Source organism: Lingula anatina, chromosome 1, assembly GCF_051362555.1.
Source record: "Lingula anatina isolate TDL-2025a chromosome 1, LinAna3.0, whole genome shotgun sequence".
In the NCBI taxonomy this organism is placed as follows: Eukaryota; Metazoa; Brachiopoda; class Lingulata; order Lingulida; family Lingulidae; genus Lingula; species Lingula anatina.
In genome coordinates, this window is record NC_141767.1 from 45,162,983 (window position 1) to 45,183,803 (window position 20,821).

Sequence of the window (20,821 nt, forward strand, 5' to 3'; positions counted from 1 at the left end):
TTTTTATGTAACCGCTTATTATACTGGGTGTGCCTATAATTCGCGCGACAATCCGTACGCGTATACTCCATGTACGTATTTACTCTGTACTCACATGCATGAAAGAAGAGCTTTATTGAGATGTCAAATCTATTGTGCATTAACAGAGAAACTAGTTTTTCGTGGCATGAAATTGAATATGATTTATTCAAAATTTGCGGCTAATTGAGGGTTGCTCTACCAGAGGCAATTAAATTGTGATTTTTTTTCCTTTTTAGAGTTACAAACCGTGTAGATTACCATTTTGACTCGATGACCGGAACGGCTATGGTATTCGAAACTAAGTGGATCGAATGAATAAAGGTCCCCGTTTCTTTTACATAGTCATTTGTTAAAAGTAAAAACAGGTTATTTAAAGCACATTAAGGTTCCATGCTTCACAAATTTTGGATAAAAACACGGGGACGCCTGTAGCGGACCACGAGTAAATGAAGCAACACCATTGGATAATACTGCCGTTTATTCACGCAGTGAACAGAACTGAACAGAATCTGAACAGAAACTGAACAAAAACTGAACAGAAACTGGACAAAACTGGTGAAAACTATAAAAAGAAAAGAAAAAGAAAAAATAATAATAACAATACAGTGAAATAAAGATGAATAAACTAGATATACTAAACAACTTAATTCATGTGATCTTAACAACAAATAATTGATCTTTGCATGTGTGTAAGTTTTTACTATTTATTATTTAATTTCAAAACACTCACACTAGAACAATATCCAGACTCGCTTTCTCCGCTAGCAACTGGCTGCTCAGATACGGCCATAGCAATCTGAGCTGGTACTGTAAATTTATTTGATAACATAAATATACATGTGCGTGTTGGTCATGAAAATGCCACACCCATATTAACATAAACTTTAATAAACACGATGCTCATAACTTATGTTACTGATTAAACTTAAGTAAACTTATGTAAACTTTTGTAAACTACACAAAATATCTCTATATAAGTGAATTACACTTTATTAAACACATAAATTTTACACAATCTACACGTAATATCGTAACATACCTCCACTCTGCCAGTAAGTATATAAATGACCGCGCAGAGTACATGCAACATCGGCTTTTATACAGTTCATCACATGACTAGATGAATAGATGTTACTTAATATTGAGCAGTGTTCTAGTGTCTTCTCTAACACAATATAAATAAACATAAGAACAGCGTGGAAAATATAAAATAAAAATGATAACGTATATAATTTCTGCCGTGTCGGCAACAACGCCTACCTTCAGGGATCATGTAAGGGCAGATATCACACAGAACAGTGTATGACTGTGCTAACTTCTTTTATTCAAGTTAAAGTCTACCTTCAGGGCCCTGTCGTGAATATTTCACCCTGCACGCGTATTTTCACTTTTTATGTACAGACACAGATGTAATAAAGTGTCAAAAATGGAAATAAACTCATATCATTGCAGTTTGTCAGATTCAATCATCCACTATGTTCAGACTCTCAGAATGGAGGAAATTGGACATTTAACACTGTTCTATTGATACTTTCCCCATCTCATCAATTTTCTCAGTTGGTCATATAAAAATGGCAGTAAAATGTTTATTTTGTTTTATGTTAAAAAGGTGTTAAAAATAGAAATAAACCCATTTCAGGACAGTGCTGTCATGTTTACAGTTTGGCATTTTCAAGATGTGACTTTGAAGTTCCATGGGCCTGAAGACCTTTGCTTGTCACGTTTTCTGAATGTCCATAATACTAATATTTTATTAATAACATTTGATGGTCATTATGCTGTTAAACATTATGTAATGTTGCATCAAAATTTGAAGAAACCCCTATTTTGGGCACTGCTCCTATGATGACCATTTAAGGGAAATCATGTCACTTACCGTGCTCAAACTTACAGGAAAGAAACATGGGTCTAACATACAGCTTCAGTAGGCAATGCAGTCTGTTTGGTAAATTTTTCTGGCAATTTAACAGTTTTTTTGTGAAAATTTAATTTTTCACTTATTGACATTTTCAAGGTGTGACTTTGAACCTCCACGGGCTTGAAGACCCTTGCTAGTCACATTTTCTGAAAATCCATGACACGTATATTTTATCATTAAAAATTGATGGTCATTATGCCGTTGAGCATTATGTAATGTTGCATCAAAATAGAAGAAAACACAATTTTTGGTGCTGCTGCCATGATGACCATTATGGGAAAACCATGTTACTTATGATTTTCAAACTTTCAAAAAAGAAACACAGGACTAAAATGCAGCCCGAGTTGGAAAAGCAGTCTAATTGGCTTCTTTTTCTGGAAGTTATACATTTTAGTGAAATGTTCATTATTATCGTTTTGGCATATTCATTGTGGGACTCCCATGGACATGAAGCCGAATGGTAATCAAATTTTCTACATGTCCATGTTATTTATAGTCAATAATCAAAAATTGGTGATAATTATTCTATAATTTATTATGTAATGTTACATCAAAATTGACAATAATCTTTTTGCACTGCTACTGCAAACATTATGAAAAGAAAACTGTGTTACTTATTATTATATTTAACTTATAAGTATGATTTTTAGGATTGGCATGCAGTTCAAATTAGAAAGCCAGGTCAATTGGGTTATCATTTATTATTGAATTTTATGCAAATTTGTGTGAAATTTTCATTTTTCTCATTCTGGCACTTTCTAAGTATAAACTTGAACTCTGATGGGCCTGAAGCCTTATGCTTTTACTTTCGTCGGTGTTACCTGTTGTGCATAGTTAAAATTTGATGTTGACTGTGCAGTTAAACATAATGTATTATTGCATCAGAATTGGTAGTCTCCTATTTTGTGCATTATTGTTTTGTGCTTTTCTTAATATGTGACTTATGGGTCTGAAAGACCTTTGAGAGGGTCAGTCTGTAAATTTCCCTTGGGTATCACTAAGCTAAGTTCAGAGTTATAAAGTCATTTGCCTAATTAATAAGCCATTAAATGAGATTACATAAAGCACACTTGTTGATATTTCCCTGTAAACTCCCAAAGGTTAAGCTCTCTAAACCAGTCTGCTAGATTAATAATAAGGTAGCAGTGATAATTATGCAGGTAAACTTTGTTTAATATTGCAAATAAGTTTTTAATATATATATATATATATATATATATATATATATATATATATATATATATATATATATATATATATATCAAACTCGAAGATTAAAAGTTTGAATAGCAGCTACATTGGAATTATATTTACCTCTGCCAAGGAGGTAATGTTTTCACCCTGTTTGTCTGTCATCAACAGGACTCAAAAACTTATGAACCGATATTGATGAAATTTTCAGGAACTGTCAGAAGTGGGCCAAGGAGGACAATGATTAGTTTTTGGTGGTGGTCCGGATCCATAATCAATCAATAATAATAAAAAATTGCTGCCTTGGCAAAGGTCTGCGCTCTTGGAGTGCTTTTCTAGTTTTGTTATGTCTTCCTTTTTAATTTTTTCTCAAACACTGGCATTTGTGACTTTTAACTCTCATCCGCTTGAGGCTCTGCACATTTTCTGTATTTCCACATAAGCAGTTGTATTGTTTTTTATGTCTTTAAACATTATGTAATATTATTTTATGCACTGTCATCATTTTTCAAATATTGAGACTTTCATCATGTGAATTTGAACTCTCATGGTCCTGAAACTGTAATCTTATTGCAGTGGCGGATTGAGACCATCTTCTGGGCCTTCTGGAAGACGGCCAGATTTTAATGTTTACATTGACGGGTATCTATTTTTTCCTGTTGAAAGACCATCAGAAATGGAGGATGGATCAACAAAGATACTTTGGAATACTGTCAGAAAATATCTCTGGGTCTGCTCCTGTTATTGACCATGTTATCTGTTGTTCATGATTAAAATTCAGTGTTGATTGACAGCATTATTTATTATTGCATCCGATAGTATCCTATTTTTTGCATCTTTATTTTCTGTTTTTTGTCTGTACATTTGACAGCTTTGCTGCCTTGTTAGATATTATTCGCAAATTATTAATACTAACAAAAATTAGACTGCACGTTTTTTTACTAACACATTTTGTCCTAAACCTCAAGTTTATTTATTTATTTATTTATTTATTTATTTATTTATTTATTTATTTATTTATTTATTTACAATGCCCGGTAACAAAGTTTTTGCAAATTACTTTCGATGAGAATGCAGTTTTGCCGTGTTTCGTCTAAAACATTTGACTGTGTTCTGTTACCGTATTCTCTTGCTAATAATGGATAAAAGTAAGTAAGATATTTTATTAATGGGTTAATATTACAAAAAAAATTAACTAAAATATGACGTGAGTTAAAAAATTAACGAAGGTCTTTCAATGATTTAAAAATCCGGCGACACCATGAAAGTAGCCTCAATCTATTTATTGAGTTATTTGAAATAACCATTTAAGACATTTTCTGAGACGTTGGACACAATACTCGCCTCCTGACAATTTGCAGATTTTCTACTTTAGTTAAAATGAAATGAATCGATTGGAGAATAAGAGACGGCGCTGCGTACAACAGCAACGAAGGTTTAAAATTTCCTCAAGTCTTAATGATTTTTGTGTGAGAACAAAAAAATCTAGTTATTATTATTTTTATTTCTAAGTTGCTAGGCTAATGTTCGTTTATTTCCACATGGATAAAAGATTCTTCCCCTCGCTTACTTTTAAGGAATTTTTTAAAACGTTAAATGACGTCTATATTGAGAATGAGTGGGGACAAAACTCTGAGGAAATGATGGTACTGAGTTACCCAACCACTATCTTCCATTCCTGGGGGGGGGGGGGGGGAGGAGTCACCTGACTGAACCAACATACCTGAGAGGTAATAGGTTGTAATACCTATCACAGCCCTCATTTCCCTAATTAAACTTGACCATCAGCAGACGAAATATTGGCTGGCAAATCTCAGCCAATTTTCTAAAGCTATTGACAAAAGAAACTATTGTTTATTAGAAACACTTAACTAATGAAACTGGTTGATGCCACACAGTGAAAAATGTAAAATTCACCAAAAATTGCATAACTTGAAGAAAAATGTTCCAATGAGGCTGCTGTTCGAACTTGACCTGTGTTTTAGTGCCATGAATCATTGCAGAGCTAAACGATTTCAAGCAAAGTTAGGTTGCCATAAAAGGTCGGCTGAGAGCAGCGTTAGCAGTCTACAGCATTGTCACACTTGACGTAAAGTAACGATGGGCATATTATTATTATTATTACAAAGAATCGTATTATTAATGTTCTTATATAAGCGTCTGCGCCTGTGGTATTTAATGACAGAAGCTATTGAAGAGGTATCAATACTTACAAAATATGTTTTTGTTTCCATATCTAAAAAAAAACACTTTTCGACTGCCCCACACATACAGTGCCCAAACTGTGTCGAACTGCCAAGCGAGTAAACAGCTCGTACTGCGATGAGCAACTTACAGTTTTTTCTAAATTATAACAGGTAGAGCTCGTTTAGGTTAGTCAGGTTGTGGCTAGGTCAAAATACATATAGATGATACAGAAATGCATGTCTTTATTGCAGAAAAATTACACGAGCGTCTTCCGCAATACATTTCAATATCCCCCCTGATACACTACCCTCTGATATCAGGGCTTCTAAAATAGTATAGAACATTAGTTTTGTAATAGACTACTAGCGCACCCTGTGGTCAGAGATCAATGTTACACCACCCTCGCAAAACTCAACAGCAGAGGAAGGCTTATTTTTATTTATTCATTTATTTGTTTATTTATTTATGGGGGGGGGGGCAGAGCTAATCATTTGTAAGCCTACCTCCTTATGCACTCACCTAGACGCTTGACTGAAGGGTAAGTAAGAAACATCCGATAGACATTTTATAATAACCCAAAAATTATTTTTCAAAACTTACCTTTTATAGATAATAATCGAATGGTGCATTTTTATGACGCTGTCTATGCTTAAGAATATTTAGATTAGCATTTTTAGTCTATTATTTATACCAATTATTGAATAGTAAATCTATATAATTGGTAGAAAAAGTTATGGGAGGAACAAGACGGGCCGGGCCCTTTCTAAGTAACTGGTTACTAACATCGGTATCCCGGCAGAAGTTGAATAACGCTTTACTTTTACACCATTCTTTCTAAATACTCTGGGTCTATGAAGATAAGAGTTCGATGAAAATATCATTTTCACTTTGCATATGAAGCTTTGGTTTTGTATGAGTTCTAAAGGAGGAATTATGGACCATCAAACATCGACAAAAATTATTAAACCTTTACTCGAAAATAAGAGATTCAGTGTACGTTATACAAGGTACATGTAGATGAAGGTCTTTGACCACTGTCTTTTTAGTGCAAAAGCCTGCTGTAAACCCCATAACTATCCTATTTTCTTTCTTTGTGAAATTCTTTCTTCCTCTTGGTTGAGCTTTCGCTTTATTTAACGTCTTCCAAATAGGGAAACTAATTTAATTGTAAAAAAGAAATATTTTGGTATATGGACTCGCTTTAATGGATCTGTCGGCACGTGGGTATACCGGCATGTGAGTTTACCGGCACAATATGTAGCTAGTACTTGGATTTTTTGGAGACGGCGTATCAATTGGTACTTAAGGTTATAGACACGTAAAAGTATATGAGTAAAAACGTTTCTATAGTGACAAGTATCTATCAAGACGTTTTTGTATTAAGCTTACCCAAGAGAAAATACCTATCTACAGTTCTCTTCTAACACAATGGGAGTATTTATTAATTCATCGACTGCATGATGCCTTCTGTTTCCTTGGGCGCTGCATGATAGACGCAAGAAGGACGTTTAGGCATAGGCCTACTTAAACGTTTACCTCACAGCGCAGGCGAACAGGGGCCGTAGTCTCAAAACTTTGTAACTTACAAAAATTTGTAAATATTCACTAGAATTTGTCTATATCGGTGCAGATATGAGCTAACGGTTACTTTCCCCGCCTCCCCCCCCCCCCCTCTCCAACCCACTCTCCTCTGCCCTTGCATTTCCATTCTATCATGGTCATATCTATCGCAGCCATGCACTTTCCTGGAATTTTTACTCACAAACACAATAATGGGAAAACAGTAGTATTTGAAATTCAGGGTAATATCAATGCACTAACGTTATTTAATTTTGAACGCTGTCAGTGATATATGTTGTATTGCAGTAAAGGTAACATGCAATTAAACGAGCAAATGCATCGCCCCCTTTGATCTGGATCCTTATCATACTTACATCCGTTACCTATAACAGTTCTGTGCTCGTTTATTTAGGCGAGACTGTAAAACCTAAGTAAAACTAGTGCATTTTGTTATGGATTTAATGATCGAGCAACAAATGCGCTTATTGCATTTTTCACTCTATCTTTTGTGGAAATGTTTAATGTTTATGCTAAATAAGTATGTTACAGTCGAATGACCAAGCTTTATTCTTTAACACGGGGCTTTCCTAGCAGTTTGACTATCGAAGCCAAAGCTCTTGAGTTCGTCTGCACCGGGATCTATTGTTTACTTAGTAGGTCTAATTAAAAATTAAGAAAAATATAAAATATTAATTGACAAAGAAGTTATAAACGGCATAATTTTAACTGCATATGTACAAATATGAATGTAATTTAAGAGGAATATGGTAAGGAAGTTTTCGAAAGTTAATTCATTTATTTCGTTTCGGACCAGTGATGCCACAATACAAAGGAGAGGCGAATCGGCGATGTTCAATTACGCGGTGAAGCCAAGAACGCAGTGATTCAGGTCTGCACACATGTTATTAAATACCTGTCTTAACGAGATACAATCTGCATTAACAATGACTTCATGCTGAAGCTAATAATCACGCAAATGAATAAACATGCATTAAATACTTGGTCGCGGAACACTTAATCGCTCGCTTTCAAAGAGGGAAGTTCTGGAATCGTGAGAGGCGCTGTTTCTGGTTCATTCTGCACTTTGAATTCATGTCGAAGACTTGGTAGGTATAATTTGAACTATTCAGGATTGTAGATGATTTAAATGTTTCGTTGTTTTACTGAGGAATACTTCATCAATTTTACAACCAGAGTGTCCTTTTTTAAAAAGCACACCTGATTAACACCGAATTATTTTGACTTCAAACCCGGCAAATCTTATATGTGTGTTTTTCAGATACTGAATCTTAATCATTTTTCTAAGATATCGTTTTAAAACAGTGTCCGAATTTAAACCGGTAAATACTTTTATGGACATTTATTCAGGCAAAAATATATTGTTAGTTGGAAGATACCCTGAAAGTGTTTGCACGCTAGCGTTATTTCATGAGAAATCAACGCATAAAGTTCAGGGATGGGGCAAGATGAGGGTGGGCACAAAGACTTATTGACAGGATTGTGAGACTCTGCGGTCAACACTGTTTATGGAGATTATTTAAACGAGGGGTTTGTAATATGTCCTCACGTTCCATCTCCCTCTAAGGCTGAGAATTATTTAACATGGCAGTTAGTAGTACCTATAGGTGAAAGTTTATACTGTATAATGTCAGATATTTCTTTTTTTTTTTTCAGATATGCATACAGTTGGGATGACTGTCACTCAACACTTGAGATGTTTGTTCTTTGTGCTTGCAGTCACTCATCTCTTTTCACCCGTCGTAGAATCTGCGACAAATTTAGAACTTTCTTCCATATTCCGAGTTTGTAATTCTTGGAAGTCATTCAGCAGGAGCTCACTGGACTGTTCCATGCGGAACTTGACGGACGTTCCGGCCAATACTGGACACATAATTAAACTAGACAAAATGGACTTGAGCCTAAATGACCTAAAACAAGTTGGGTTGGAAGATTTTGTGAACATTGAGATGAAGCATTTAAATCTTTCTTATAATCAGATTGCAGTGGTATTTCAACGTCCTTTTAGGAGATTGCGAAAAACGCTGGAAGAGTTGAATTTGGACAGAAACGGATTCAAGTTTATTCCACTGGCTGTTGGTACCTTATGCAATATCAAACGCCTGTCGCTGTCATACAACTTTATCTCGGATATCTGGCTTGAGAACATAATGTGTGTGACAAAATCCATAGAAGAACTGGATTTGCGAGGAAATCAACTAACTTATCTTCCGTTATCAGTAAACTCTATGAAGAGGCTAACACGACTAGATTTGTCCGAAAATCGGATTTCTGGTGTAGACGGGCTGGACCGTTTGGTAAATTTAGAATCTCTCAACCTCGCCAGTAACAAGTTACAATCTATTCCGCCTCAAATTAAAAAACTTTCCAAACTCAAAGAATTAAACCTTTTTGATAATCAAATCATGAAAATTCCGTCGGCTGCTTTTGCAGGAACACAACTTCAAATGCTGTATTTTGGTGGACAAAAAGTCGCATTTCTTTCCCGGAAGGCGCTTGCTTCTGTTCAAGAAAAATTGGAATACATCAATTTCAATTCTATGATGATAACAGAGTATCCGAAGATCATTACTAAGTGTAAAAAGCTGAAAACGTTAGAAATGGCAGATAATGGACTGTCTAAACTTCCAAAACGAAGTTTTCATAGAAAGGCTCAAATGATAAAACTCAACTTGTCGAGAAACAGCTTTGAAGACGTTCCAAAAACAATAAACCGTCTCTCCAACCTGCAAACTCTGGATCTGTCCTTCAACAAAATCATGGTATTAAAACCTGGGACTTTTTCAAAGCTGAAGAATCTTCGGAAGCTCGTTCTCAGCAATAATATGATACTGCAGTTTTCTTACACAGCATTCCCTGAGGCCTCGCTATCCACCATTCGCTTAGACTTGGACGTCCATGGCAATCTTCTCACTTCTCTAGATGTATGTTTTTTCAAAATGGACTATATGAAAATTCATCTGGGTAGCAATCCTTTGCACTGCGGCTGCTCCCTCTACGAATTGACAGTGAAAGGGACCGTCTCATTGGGGCAAGATTTTCTATGTATGTCTCCGCCAGCTTTACTAAATGTCACGTCGACGGACTTGATTTCATCTTTACGGGAGACTTGTAGTGCAGAAACAACCACCAAGACAGATTGTGACTGACAAAAAAATCTACGAAATGAAAAACAGTATTTTGTTGTTTGGACCAGTTAAGTAGCAACATGTAGTTCTAAGTAAAACAAACCACAAAACAGCAGATGTGCATTTCGAATTATTCCGATATAAATGCCTTGAATTATATACGTTGTTAGAAAAAGTTTTGCGCAAAACAACACATAAGAGAGCTACACGTGTGCTTGAAACTCTGCTCAATACCCCAAGTTTCACGTTAAACCGAACATCTATTCCTATATTAAATACATTCTAATAGTAGAAAGGTTGGTTTCCAGTGAACTCGGAGACTTAGGGCGGTCCTTTAGTGCCTTGTCATAAAAATGATATTTTACTTCTAAAAAAAGTGCCCTATTGGAATAAACTTTTCTACAGACCCAGACTTCAGCGCATCGGGCTGTTATAAATATCCATTTGTTCATAGAGGCAGGAACTACGTGTATTTGCTCACAGTACTCCCATTGTTTGATTATTCATTATCGATAAAAGCTCAATGATTCACATCATGGTTATGTAACCTTAATGTAATTCGGTTATGTAACCTTAATGTAATGTAATGTATTGGTTATGTAACCTTGTTTGTGTGAATTCCAATATTCCTTGTCCTGTAAACGGCAATAGTTTTCAATAAAATGTTCAGTAATCACATTTGTTCATTCTTTATAAAGTTTTAGCTGGTTTATGTGTACTCAGTTGAATTGCATTGCAACATATAAAAATTTTTCACCAATGCAAAAATAACTTAAACCCGGAACTCCGACTTCACAAAGTATATATTAACCCAGACTATGATAATGTCCTCCTATGCTATTGAAGCATGCCCGCCAAAAGTTGCACAGGTGAGCTATCAGCTCTACCTTGACCTATATAACGGTCACCTAATGTGAAGACTTCGGGTTAGACGAAATCCCTGTCCCAGACAGCCCAAAGTGTTATCGTATTGACATAAAGAAATCGCGTGGGAGAATAGGGCGGTAGAACAGTATGAGAATACCGGTCTACGTGATTAAGACCACAGACAATCAATGTTCGTCAGGCTTAACCGAGTTAAAGGGTGAGGTTTCAGTTTAGGTTTTGATTCTCATAGGCCTACTTATACTTAGCAGCTACCTTAAATTAAGAATGTAAAATCATATATTGCTATATTTAGTTCATGGGAATACTGGGGGTGCAATGTTTCTAATTTGAGACCGAAAGGCGCCGCTAAATGACTGCAGTTATTTAACATTCTGGGGTGCAGGAGGTCCTCTTTGTGGAATATCATTCGCACATTACGATACCACAACGAAGGCCTACATCAGCATGTTTGAACATAATCGTAAGTTATAGCTGTGCGACATTCACCGACCTTCACATATTCTTTAGAGAACATTACTCGCTGTCAGTACTTCAATGGGACAACGAGTGCAGTCAATCCTTGAATGTTGATTTGTTGTTGTTAATGGTGGGGCAATGAATTCGTTATACATGTTGTTATACAGTGCATTTATGTTAAGTTATTTAGTCTTTTAACATCTGTGTTTAATCTCCGTTCCCATGACATTCGCCATGACATTATAGATAATAACTGTAAGAGGAGAGGGAGTCGATCAGTAGGTATACCATTTCCCGAAACACGTACCCACGATAGGGTACTATATTTAGCGTATTTATTAAACTAATCAAACATCTCTAGAGGTTAATAATACAGCAACAATGTTAGTTTACCGAATCACCTCTTTGTTTGTTTGCCAGACTGAAGGAAAGTTAAAGCATAATGTTGCGTCTTATTTCAGGCTCAGGTACAACATATACCGTAGATGATTGTTTGCACATGTAGTGGCGTTAAAAATGGCGAGTGACGTAAACAGTGAGGCGATTGAAGATGTAGGTCATCGTAATTATTTTCGTTTATAAATTTAAAATTGTTTTTAATTTTATCTTTCGTCTTTGGTTTAATCATCTTCGTGACTACTAAATTGTGATGAATGGTTAATTTTATCTAAGCTTCGCACAAATGTAGGTCTACTTAAAACTTTTTTGGTCAATGCCCATGTATTTGCTTTTATACAAATCTTTCTATTAATTATTAATGATTTTAAAATAAACATGGTTTTCTCCATATTTTCAGGAAGACAAACAACATGACAACAGGGACGAAGAAGGCGATGTACAGGGTAAACTGACGTGGCCTCTAGAAGTTGATACAAATCTGGAGGAGGGCGTTCTCTGCTGGTCAAAATGTTTACCATGGGCAAATGTCAACAAACTGAGAAAGGCTGTCTTTTTGATCGGCTTGATCGAAAATATTATAATTGCCAATATTGTGTCGACGATCGTAAGTTACGTGGATGTAGGGCTTGATATTTATTTCATATACCACGTTTTATACTTAAGAGGTCACTTAACTTCACTGGCGCTTAGTGCTACAAGCGTCATCGGCTGTTGTTTGTTATCATCAATATTTTCGAACATTGTCATGACAAAGGAAAAACCGAAAAGAAAACGTGACATTTGTCGTTTGATTTTTTATTTTCTCTTGGATTTTCCACTGCCGTGGCTCAGAATAACGTTTCTATCAGCCAGGGAAATGGTGCGAAAATGGAAACTGTTTTGCCAAATTTGCGCGTCAGTGCCACCCGACATTTGCCCCTGTTGTTCAAGTTGTTGTTTACCTGTCTCACAGAAAGCGGAGTCGTCTGCTGAATCGGAGAATTTAAACCCTAATGCTAGTCAGGTTGAGAAGATAACATACTGGAAGCACCGATGGAAGACACTGCGCATGGAAGACCATCGATTATTACGTCTCGGTTTGATTGAAAGTCTTGTAGAAGCCATGCCTCAATTTATGATCAACATTTATGTTATGCTCAAGTTTGGAAACGTAGAAACATTCCAAATTGTGAACACGTCAGTTTCTTTTTTATCCTTGGTATGGGGTATAGTTTTACATCAGAAGTTAGTTAAAGAACACTTATATACTTCACAAACGGGTAAATTGAAACCACCAAATGGTTTAGGTTTTCGACAAATGGCTCTAATATTTTTGTACAAAGCCCTCCTACTGGGTTCACGATTTTTGGCCTTCGTTTACTTCAGTTGGGTATATCCACTCGTCAGTTTAGCTTTTATAATTCCCCATTACTTAATAATAGTTACTTATATGATTGCTAAACGTCACTGGGACGGTGTATTACTGAATAAAAATGACAAATGGATATTTGCTCAACGAATGCTAAAAATTCTTATAAACAGTCTGCTAAACATTTTCATTTATTATCGCGAAACAGTCCCGCCAAATGTTCCTTTATATGGAGAACAAATAGCATACTACATACTTTATACTGTTGAAAATATAATGTTGATTACACTTCCAATGGGTAAAAACATGCATTTAACTGATCCAAATTATGTGTACATAGCATCTGCTTGTGCTATAGGTATGTTGTTAGGTTACTGCATAATGATATTTTATTATGTTTGCGTTCACAAGTCGTCGGAGTACATTCGAAGGAGCTACTGTTGTTGTTGTTACCCCGAGACTGAACAAATACCCTGTTTAAACTACCACACCAGAGCGGTGAAACACATTCACAAAGATCTCATTTCTCACGTGGGGCAGGAAGAATTTGAAGAAATATCCAAACTTTGGCCGTCACAAATATCAGGTATCAAATATCAAAGATGCCTTCAAGACGGGAAAAGTGTTCTCCTTACTCCAGGAAATAAAATGGAGATATATTATGTTCCTAATTCCTTTTTGGACAGAAAATCATCCACTGTCAGTGTAAACACCACAGAAAAATAGCTGCAAGAGCAACAAAATGACCGACACCAAAGAATATGAATGTTTTGTGAATTTTATTATATACATTATTATAAAAGTTTTATCAGATATTTTCTATAAAAGAGAAGTGTTTTACTGAGTATCTTGTTAATTTTAATTAAAAGGTTTGACTTTTGATATTTTGTTGTTTGATTTTTAACCTGAAAAGTGTTAATGTTAGCATCTTTGTGTGGTCAATCCAATTCTTTCTGTCACAGAACAATTCAAAAATAACATAACAGTTTATGAAAATATAACAAAGCAGTTATTGATTGTGAAACTACTTTGATCAGAACTTGCTGTGTTACCAAAAGATACATGCTTATCAAATTGTACAAGTAATCTCCTAAAAGACAGTGACAGTGCTAGCATGTCTACAATCCATAAATTGGTTTCAGGGCAACCCGCTTGCCTAGAGGATGTCCTTTAAGGACACCCCACCCTGAACTCCACATATTATCTGACTAGACCATTTTGAAGATTCCAAACCAATAAAATAATAATAATGTGCTTGAATTAAATCACAGCAGGTCAGAGTATTCAGTGTACTGCTCCAACAATATTATGTTCTCCTTCCTTCATTATAGGATTTGATGTGTAGGATTTGATTTTTAAGAAATGTACCAATTCCACTTCCTCTGTGTTTCTTTCTCATCATCATCACTGTCCTCCTGGCCTGGCTGTGCCCTGGAGGGTGTGGGACCACTGGTCCACCCGGATGCAGTATTGCTGGACTTGGCACTGTCCACTGCTTTCACAGCATTAACTTTTCTCCATATCCTCCTGTATAAAGAGAGCAATGAACTTTAATTGTTAAAGAATTTTATAATTTAATGTCCATGTACAATTTTGAAAGAAGACTTAAAGATATTAAGTAAATGAAAAAGCAAACATGTACGACAAAACAAAGGATTTGGAGTAGACAATTTATGTGGGGAAAAAATCATATTACCTCTGTTATAACATTGCAAATGAGATGCAACAACTGTATATTAACCATTTAAAAAATAAAACAACAGACAGAATCTTCCAAAGGGAGAAAAATGGCTATCCTAAGATGAAAGTTTGGTCTGTTTTATACATATGTTTAAATATTCTTCTTGATTCTTTGATGAAAAAAAACCAAGCAGAAGGCAATTAGGAAACTGGGGCAAAATAATCAGATACCCATCATTCTGTCCACAACACCCAGACCATTCCACTGTGTCACATACTGACATGCAGAAATGAATGTATAAATAAAAAAATCAAACACAAGATTTTTCATTTGCAAGTAAATCATTACATGAAAATATATTCTGTAACCTCATGCATTGATATTTTATAGAAAGGTACACCAAAAGCAACAACATAAGCAGTAAAGTGAATATGGCATGCAGAACCACCACATTTTATATCCTTGATCAGGGGGTAACAACATCAACAGTTACAATGGCAGATCCAAGTGGCAGAAAAAATCTGAAATATCTCTCTTTCTGAGCTTGCCTTTTCCAGTAAAGTTTTTAATTCTCCAAATATGTACTAAGTCCAAAAATAGGACCAAAGTTAGGGGAATATTCTGCACAAAATCTGACCCTTTCTCAAACTGTTATTCTCTATCCTTTTCTGAAATACCTGGATCTGCCACTGGCAAGCTCAAACATTATTTGTGTTTACCATCTAACAGGGTTCTAAGACTCCTACATTGGTGAATGCAGGGAAGAAAAGCAGTGTGAATATATTATAACAACACTGGAAATAATAAGTGAGTTGTGCATGCCATGTTATTGTTGAAATTATATATACTTAGTCAAACTTTAAAAATTTCTACATGTTCAAAATAGCTATATTCATTTATGAGGTATTATAAAACTAAAGAGTTAGAAGAAAAAATCTGTAAGAACTCCCTTATTGTATGTGTTGTCAAGGAAAATACAGCATGCAGTACACAATGCAGAATAAAACGGTACTACGTATCACACAATAAACATGGCTAAAAATTCATTTACCTAATGTCTCTCTCACTTAGTTCTGCATCATCTATAATTTCATGGAAATCATTTTCCATTTCTTCTATTTCCTTGTCACAGAACTCATTTTGTTTCATTAACTTCTGGATTTCAATCTGAATGTAAAAATAAGTAAAAGCCAATTTAATTAAAAACATAAATGGTATAATATTTAATTACCAAAAGACAAAATGATCTTTTTATCAACCACCACACTATATTTTGAAATAAAATAGAATCACTTTTAAACAAAAGTAATAAAAGAATGTCTTGAAAATGAACAACAATTACAGTTCCATAGATAAAAATGGAAAAAAGTTATTTTGAAGATCAAACCCATGGTCAAAATTTAATTTTTTTTTAATATTATTTTTTTTCACATCAGTATTTTTTAAATTAATAATCTTTTGCATAACTATGAATCAATCAAAATACCTCGGTTTCCTTAACACATTGTTCCAAATGATTGCACACACTGCTTGGCACAAACTTTTCATGTAGGTGTTGCCTGGTAGCATTGATAGTCTCTAGCTTCTCTGTGATACTGGTGTGTAAGTCCTGCACCTGTTCAGCCAGGTCCTGCTTCTGCACTCCTACAAATGTGGGTATAATGCGCTTCGGAGGTTCTGAAAAAATAAAAAGAAATTTATGCATTTTAAAACAACATTGAGTGAAAACTTCTGTATAGAATGCGTATTTAATGGATTTCTGACCTGCACATTTTATAATTTAATGAAGGTATTAAATGAAATAGTGGAATTTAGTGAAAGTATCAAATGATGTGGCTAGAATTAAATAAAATGTTTAGAATTATTTTACAGTGTTTTGAAAAAGTATACAGCTTTGGCTTGTTTCAACAAAATAAAACATGATCATAGTTAAGAATTTAAGGATAGGATCATGGGAAAATTAAATAGACTGGTGTGTTATGTACCTGGTTCAGGAGCTGCAGCAGCTAGTTCAAGTTCGTGCTGGACTTCTTTTCTAAGGCTGAAAAAATTGATATTCCAAATTAGTGCCAAGCATTTATTTTAGTTTTAATAGCTACTCTTACACAAGCAACAAAAATAAAAAAAGATAAAAGATGTAAATCTAACCCTTTGTCAGCTCACTTAAATTCTTATTAATTTGGAAAAATTATCAATGAACATAAGAATGACTTACATGTAAGAAGTATTTTACAATTTGTTACATTACAGGAGACATGGATTGAGAAAGAATGTTTACTTCTCCCTGTGTATCTTTATGAGAATATTTTTTCTATATTTATATACTCCAATTAATGCAAAATGTGAAATACACACCTTTCATTCAGAGAGAGCATCTTCTTTGCCTCACTTTCCATGAACTCCACACTGGATTTATCAGCCTCCAGATGCTTGGGTTTTGATGTACCTCTGTCAGACAGTTGTTGGATCTGTTCGTACAGTTTATTGTGTTGAGAGGTCTGAGAGTCCAGCAGAGTGGACAAATAATTGTCATACTCTCCCTTTGAAATGATAAAATATATATATATATAATCAGACTAGTATTAAAGTTTTATTTTATTTTGCTAGTCTAAATGCCAAATCTACTAAAGTCAACTACATGAATCTTGTACCTTGAACAAGTGGCTTATGTTGCAGACTGCAGGTTGCAGACTCTATTACTGTAAGTATTGTATGTTACACATTTCCTTGAGCCATACTGGGATATGCTAAGCATTTGACCAAGATTATCAATACTAAAGTAGTATTTGCTAAATAACATTATGAACGAAAACTTACCTTGATCTGTCTGAGCACATATGCAAATGTAGGAGATTCTCTTATCATGTCATCCAATGTGTTACTGTAGATTTGTAGTCTGTGAAAATTAGGACCATAACCATCATATGGTAATGTTGCTAATTCCTAAAAAACAACAAAATACTAAAAATGGTGAAAATGAGCAAAGAACAATCTAAATATATTTCAATATTCAAAATTAATCTTTTTATATTTATATGTTTATTGTTATATCTACAATATCTATAAGTCTTCACCATATACCTGTAATGTTTATAATTCTTAACTTGTTATGTTTATAAAAGAACAATTATAGGCTGCCCTATCAATGACACCCAGGTGAAGATCAATACAACTGAAAGAAGTTGATAGAAATCAATTCAGCACCGCTGTTCAAATGACCAAGATCAATAACATACATTAATTAGTCTACGTACATATGTAATTGATACAAAAAAAAAAATAATAATAATAAAAAAAGATACTCTACCTCCTTCAGCTTCTGTTCCAGCTGTTCTACAGCTTTCTGCCCTGACATGACCTCTCTCTCCATAGCATCCTGTTTCCTAATCACAGTCTTTTCAAAATCCTTAAGGCGATCATACTGATCTCTTTTTGTTACTCCACCTAAGTGGCTTGAAATAAACCTATGCTTAAATGTATTAGGTGGATGTTTAGGGATAAGATTCCTTGGGGATTCATCCCTTGCTTCATCCTCCTCCTCGTCATCATCAGTATTTTCATTGTCCATGCTTTCCCACCTCCCCTTTTCTGGTTCTCTTGGACTGGGTAGCATGACATCTGGAAGCCTCAGCTCCTCAACTAGCACTGGAGGTTCTGTCTGTAATCCGTCATATGAGTCCTCACTTTGAGGAGGAGGAGACTCAGAGACTCTACCATCTGCAAAATTCTCTATGTCTTTTAATCTATGTTTTTTAACAGGTTTTAGATTTTTTGGTGTTTTATGGGCTTCTGGTGACTGACTTGGTGACAAGCTTGTTTTCCCATCTACTAAATGTTCAATATCTTTCAACCTGTTCTTTTTGGGGGTTCCTTTAGTCCTATGTGTCCTTGTTGGTGGAGGATTTGGAAGAGCACCTGATGTCCCAACACTAAAGTCCATGATGGCTTTTTCCATTTCTGATTTATTTTTGAGTCCTCTTTTTGGTTTTGCAAGCACATGTTTTTGCTTCATTGTAAGTTGTCCGGCATGAGCACTAGGCCATGATTTGAAGGTTGCCATCTCTGGTGGTTTGTGGAGTTTAGATTCATTGAGATGACCTCCACTATAATCCATGATATCTTTCCTATGTGCAACCACCACCTGTTCCAGTAATTCATTCAGTCTTCTATCTCTGCCTCTTTCAGCAGCCATAGTCATAGCTTAAGTACCTATAAAATAAAGAAAACTAAGAATGTGCATATACTAGTACAGTGTACAGATGAAGATACTGTACAACACAACAATGTATGCCTTGAAAGACTTACTTTGTCATAAAATCTAAATTAAATACTGTAAGCATGGTGTCAAAGTGCCTTTTACCTCAAAACACCTGGTAGACTTGTGAAAAATTAGTCAATAAGCAAAGGTATACTTATTGAAGTGCTTTTTAGACACATATTGATTTTTCGCGTGTGCAGACAATCTATCCACACTTAATAAACAGAAATATTGATTTTATCCTAAAATTGTGTAAATTTATGTTTTATAATTGCTCTTGATCAATATAAGAGCACAAAGGGACATTTTATCATAAGAAATGCTGTCACATTGTATCAACATTGATTCAAAGAACAGGAAACTTACTACATGAACATCAATTTGATACCTCAATGATATGTGTTATTATAATTATTATTCAAATATTCACTTATGTCTGTCAAGACCCTCCTTTGACCTTTACTTAAGTTGGTTATCCTGTACGTCCATAAGTTTCACGGCACATATCATGTCCATTAGAACAGGACCATTTTGTCCAAATATTTTAAACTAAATATAGCAAAAATTTTAGTTCCGGATGGATATTTCAACACTTCTCCCCCTAATCACCAAGGTACTCAGTATGCCGTATCCAAAGTCAATTACAGTACCATAAACTTATTTTGAGTCTTTAGCCTCTCTCATAATGCCTCATTAATTGTATGAGAAACTTCTCATGCCTAGAGCATTCAAAGGGGAAGGGGGATGTCTGGACACTTCTCATAAAACAGGCCAGAGACAACAAGACTCGGTGGGCTATGTAATTATACAGTTTACCGTCACTTCCATCTGAGTTCCAGGTGTGATAAAGTATTACACCAGTCACAAAGCAAAGTTAGCAGTATTTTATGGATCAATACTGTGTACTAAGAATAGACCTTTCTTCCAAAATTCAATATTGTTTATCAACATCAATCACTTTTTAAGGGATACATTTAGGCATAGATTTGTTATAATTTGCAGAGGAAAAAGTAATTAATATGAATAAAACCTATTTAAAGTGCTTATTTATTGGTTCATGCAACAGTTTGATAATATTTTAGTATTTTTATTCTACCAGTACATTTGTTGTACATGTACTTACACAAGTGAGTGTTAATACTTACACAAGCCATTTGTATGCCATGTCACAAAAACCTTAAGAGTGTGTAATACAGGTGGTTATTAGGCCTTAACTGAGGCAAAGGCAGTTTTGTGCTATATAGCCTTGATACTGTAAATTGTATTTAAATATTATAGGGCACTGTTAAACATATATATCCATTCTATAGTATATATGCTAAGGTTTGTAATGGTACACATAGATAACAGACACGCCAGTGCCTATTTCAGAACTGTTTTCTGATATTCCTAAAATACCGAAAATCAGAATATTATGTTACTCGTCCATTAAGATCAATACACTTCCAATGACATCTGCCATCTAAAAGATGTCTGTGAGCAGTAAACAGGAAGGCTAATAACATACTTACTAGTCAATCAAACTCTTAATGTAGTAAATACACCTGCAACAAAACAATGTCAATGATCCGCCATGACAGTTTCACCATCGTTTCCGTAGCAACCATCTGTGACCTTCACATTAATGAAGACAAGCCAAAAATAAATTCAAATGTTTGTGAAAATCACAAAAGTTAATTCAATTTTTCTGAATAAATTTAAATAAAATTTAAATTAATCGAAAATAGTTTGTTGATAACTGGCAATTTTATGAGTTTGAATTTAAGTT

The 20,821-nt window shown here is 34.8% G+C and overlaps 2 protein-coding genes across 6 annotated transcripts; one reads left to right on the plus strand and one right to left on the minus strand.

The window, feature by feature from the left end:
* Positions 1–7,706: 7,706 nt before the first annotated feature.
* On the plus strand, positions 7,707–13,996 carry LOC106176189 (uncharacterized). 5 transcript variants are annotated; one of them, XR_015331776.1, is made up of 3 exons: positions 7,707–7,983; positions 11,829–11,919; positions 12,164–13,996. XR_015331776.1 is itself a non-coding variant. In XM_013558454.2 (2 exons), exon 2 carries the CDS (start codon positions 8,554–8,556, stop codon positions 10,042–10,044), a length of 1,491 nt encoding a protein of 496 aa, XP_013413908.2. In that variant the 5' UTR covers positions 7,741–7,983; positions 8,552–8,553; the 3' UTR covers positions 10,045–10,701. The 5 variants fall into 5 exon arrangements, 1 of the variants encoding a protein (XP_013413908.2); XR_015331774.1 differs by lacking the exon at positions 7,707–7,983 and adding an exon at positions 11,175–11,371; XR_015331777.1 differs by lacking the exon at positions 7,707–7,983 and adding an exon at positions 11,409–11,649.
* On the minus strand, positions 13,879–20,682 carry LOC106176247 (uncharacterized protein C6orf118). Its single transcript, XM_013558556.2, has 8 exons — positions 20,565–20,682; positions 18,103–19,004; positions 17,613–17,738; positions 17,151–17,335; positions 16,781–16,836; positions 16,282–16,472; positions 15,847–15,962; positions 13,879–14,641 (listed from the first exon to the last, which is right to left on the minus strand). Exons 2-8 carry the CDS (start codon positions 18,991–18,993, stop codon positions 14,470–14,472), a joined length of 1,737 nt encoding a protein of 578 aa, XP_013414010.2. The 5' UTR covers positions 18,994–19,004; positions 20,565–20,682; the 3' UTR covers positions 13,879–14,469.
* Positions 20,683–20,821: the final 139 nt, after the last annotated feature.

What these genes read in the sequence shown, in the direction of transcription:
- LOC106176189 (XM_013558454.2), top strand. Translation starts at nt 8,554, where the DNA reads ATGCATACAGTTGGGATGACTGTCACTCAACACTTGAGATGTTTGTTC.
- LOC106176247 (XM_013558556.2), bottom strand. Translation starts at nt 18,993, where the DNA reads ATGACTATGGCTGCTGAAAGAGGCAGAGATAGAAGACTGAATGAATTA. An exon ending in TGGAACAGAAGCTGAAGGAG is followed by an intron (nt 17,739 to 18,102) that starts GTAGAGTATCTT and finishes GTTGTTTTTTAG; the next exon opens with GAATTAGCAACATTACCATA. An exon ending in ATGCTCTCTCTGAATGAAAG is followed by an intron (nt 16,837 to 17,150) that starts GTGTGTATTTCA and finishes CAATTTTTTCAG; the next exon opens with CCTTAGAAAAGAAGTCCAGC.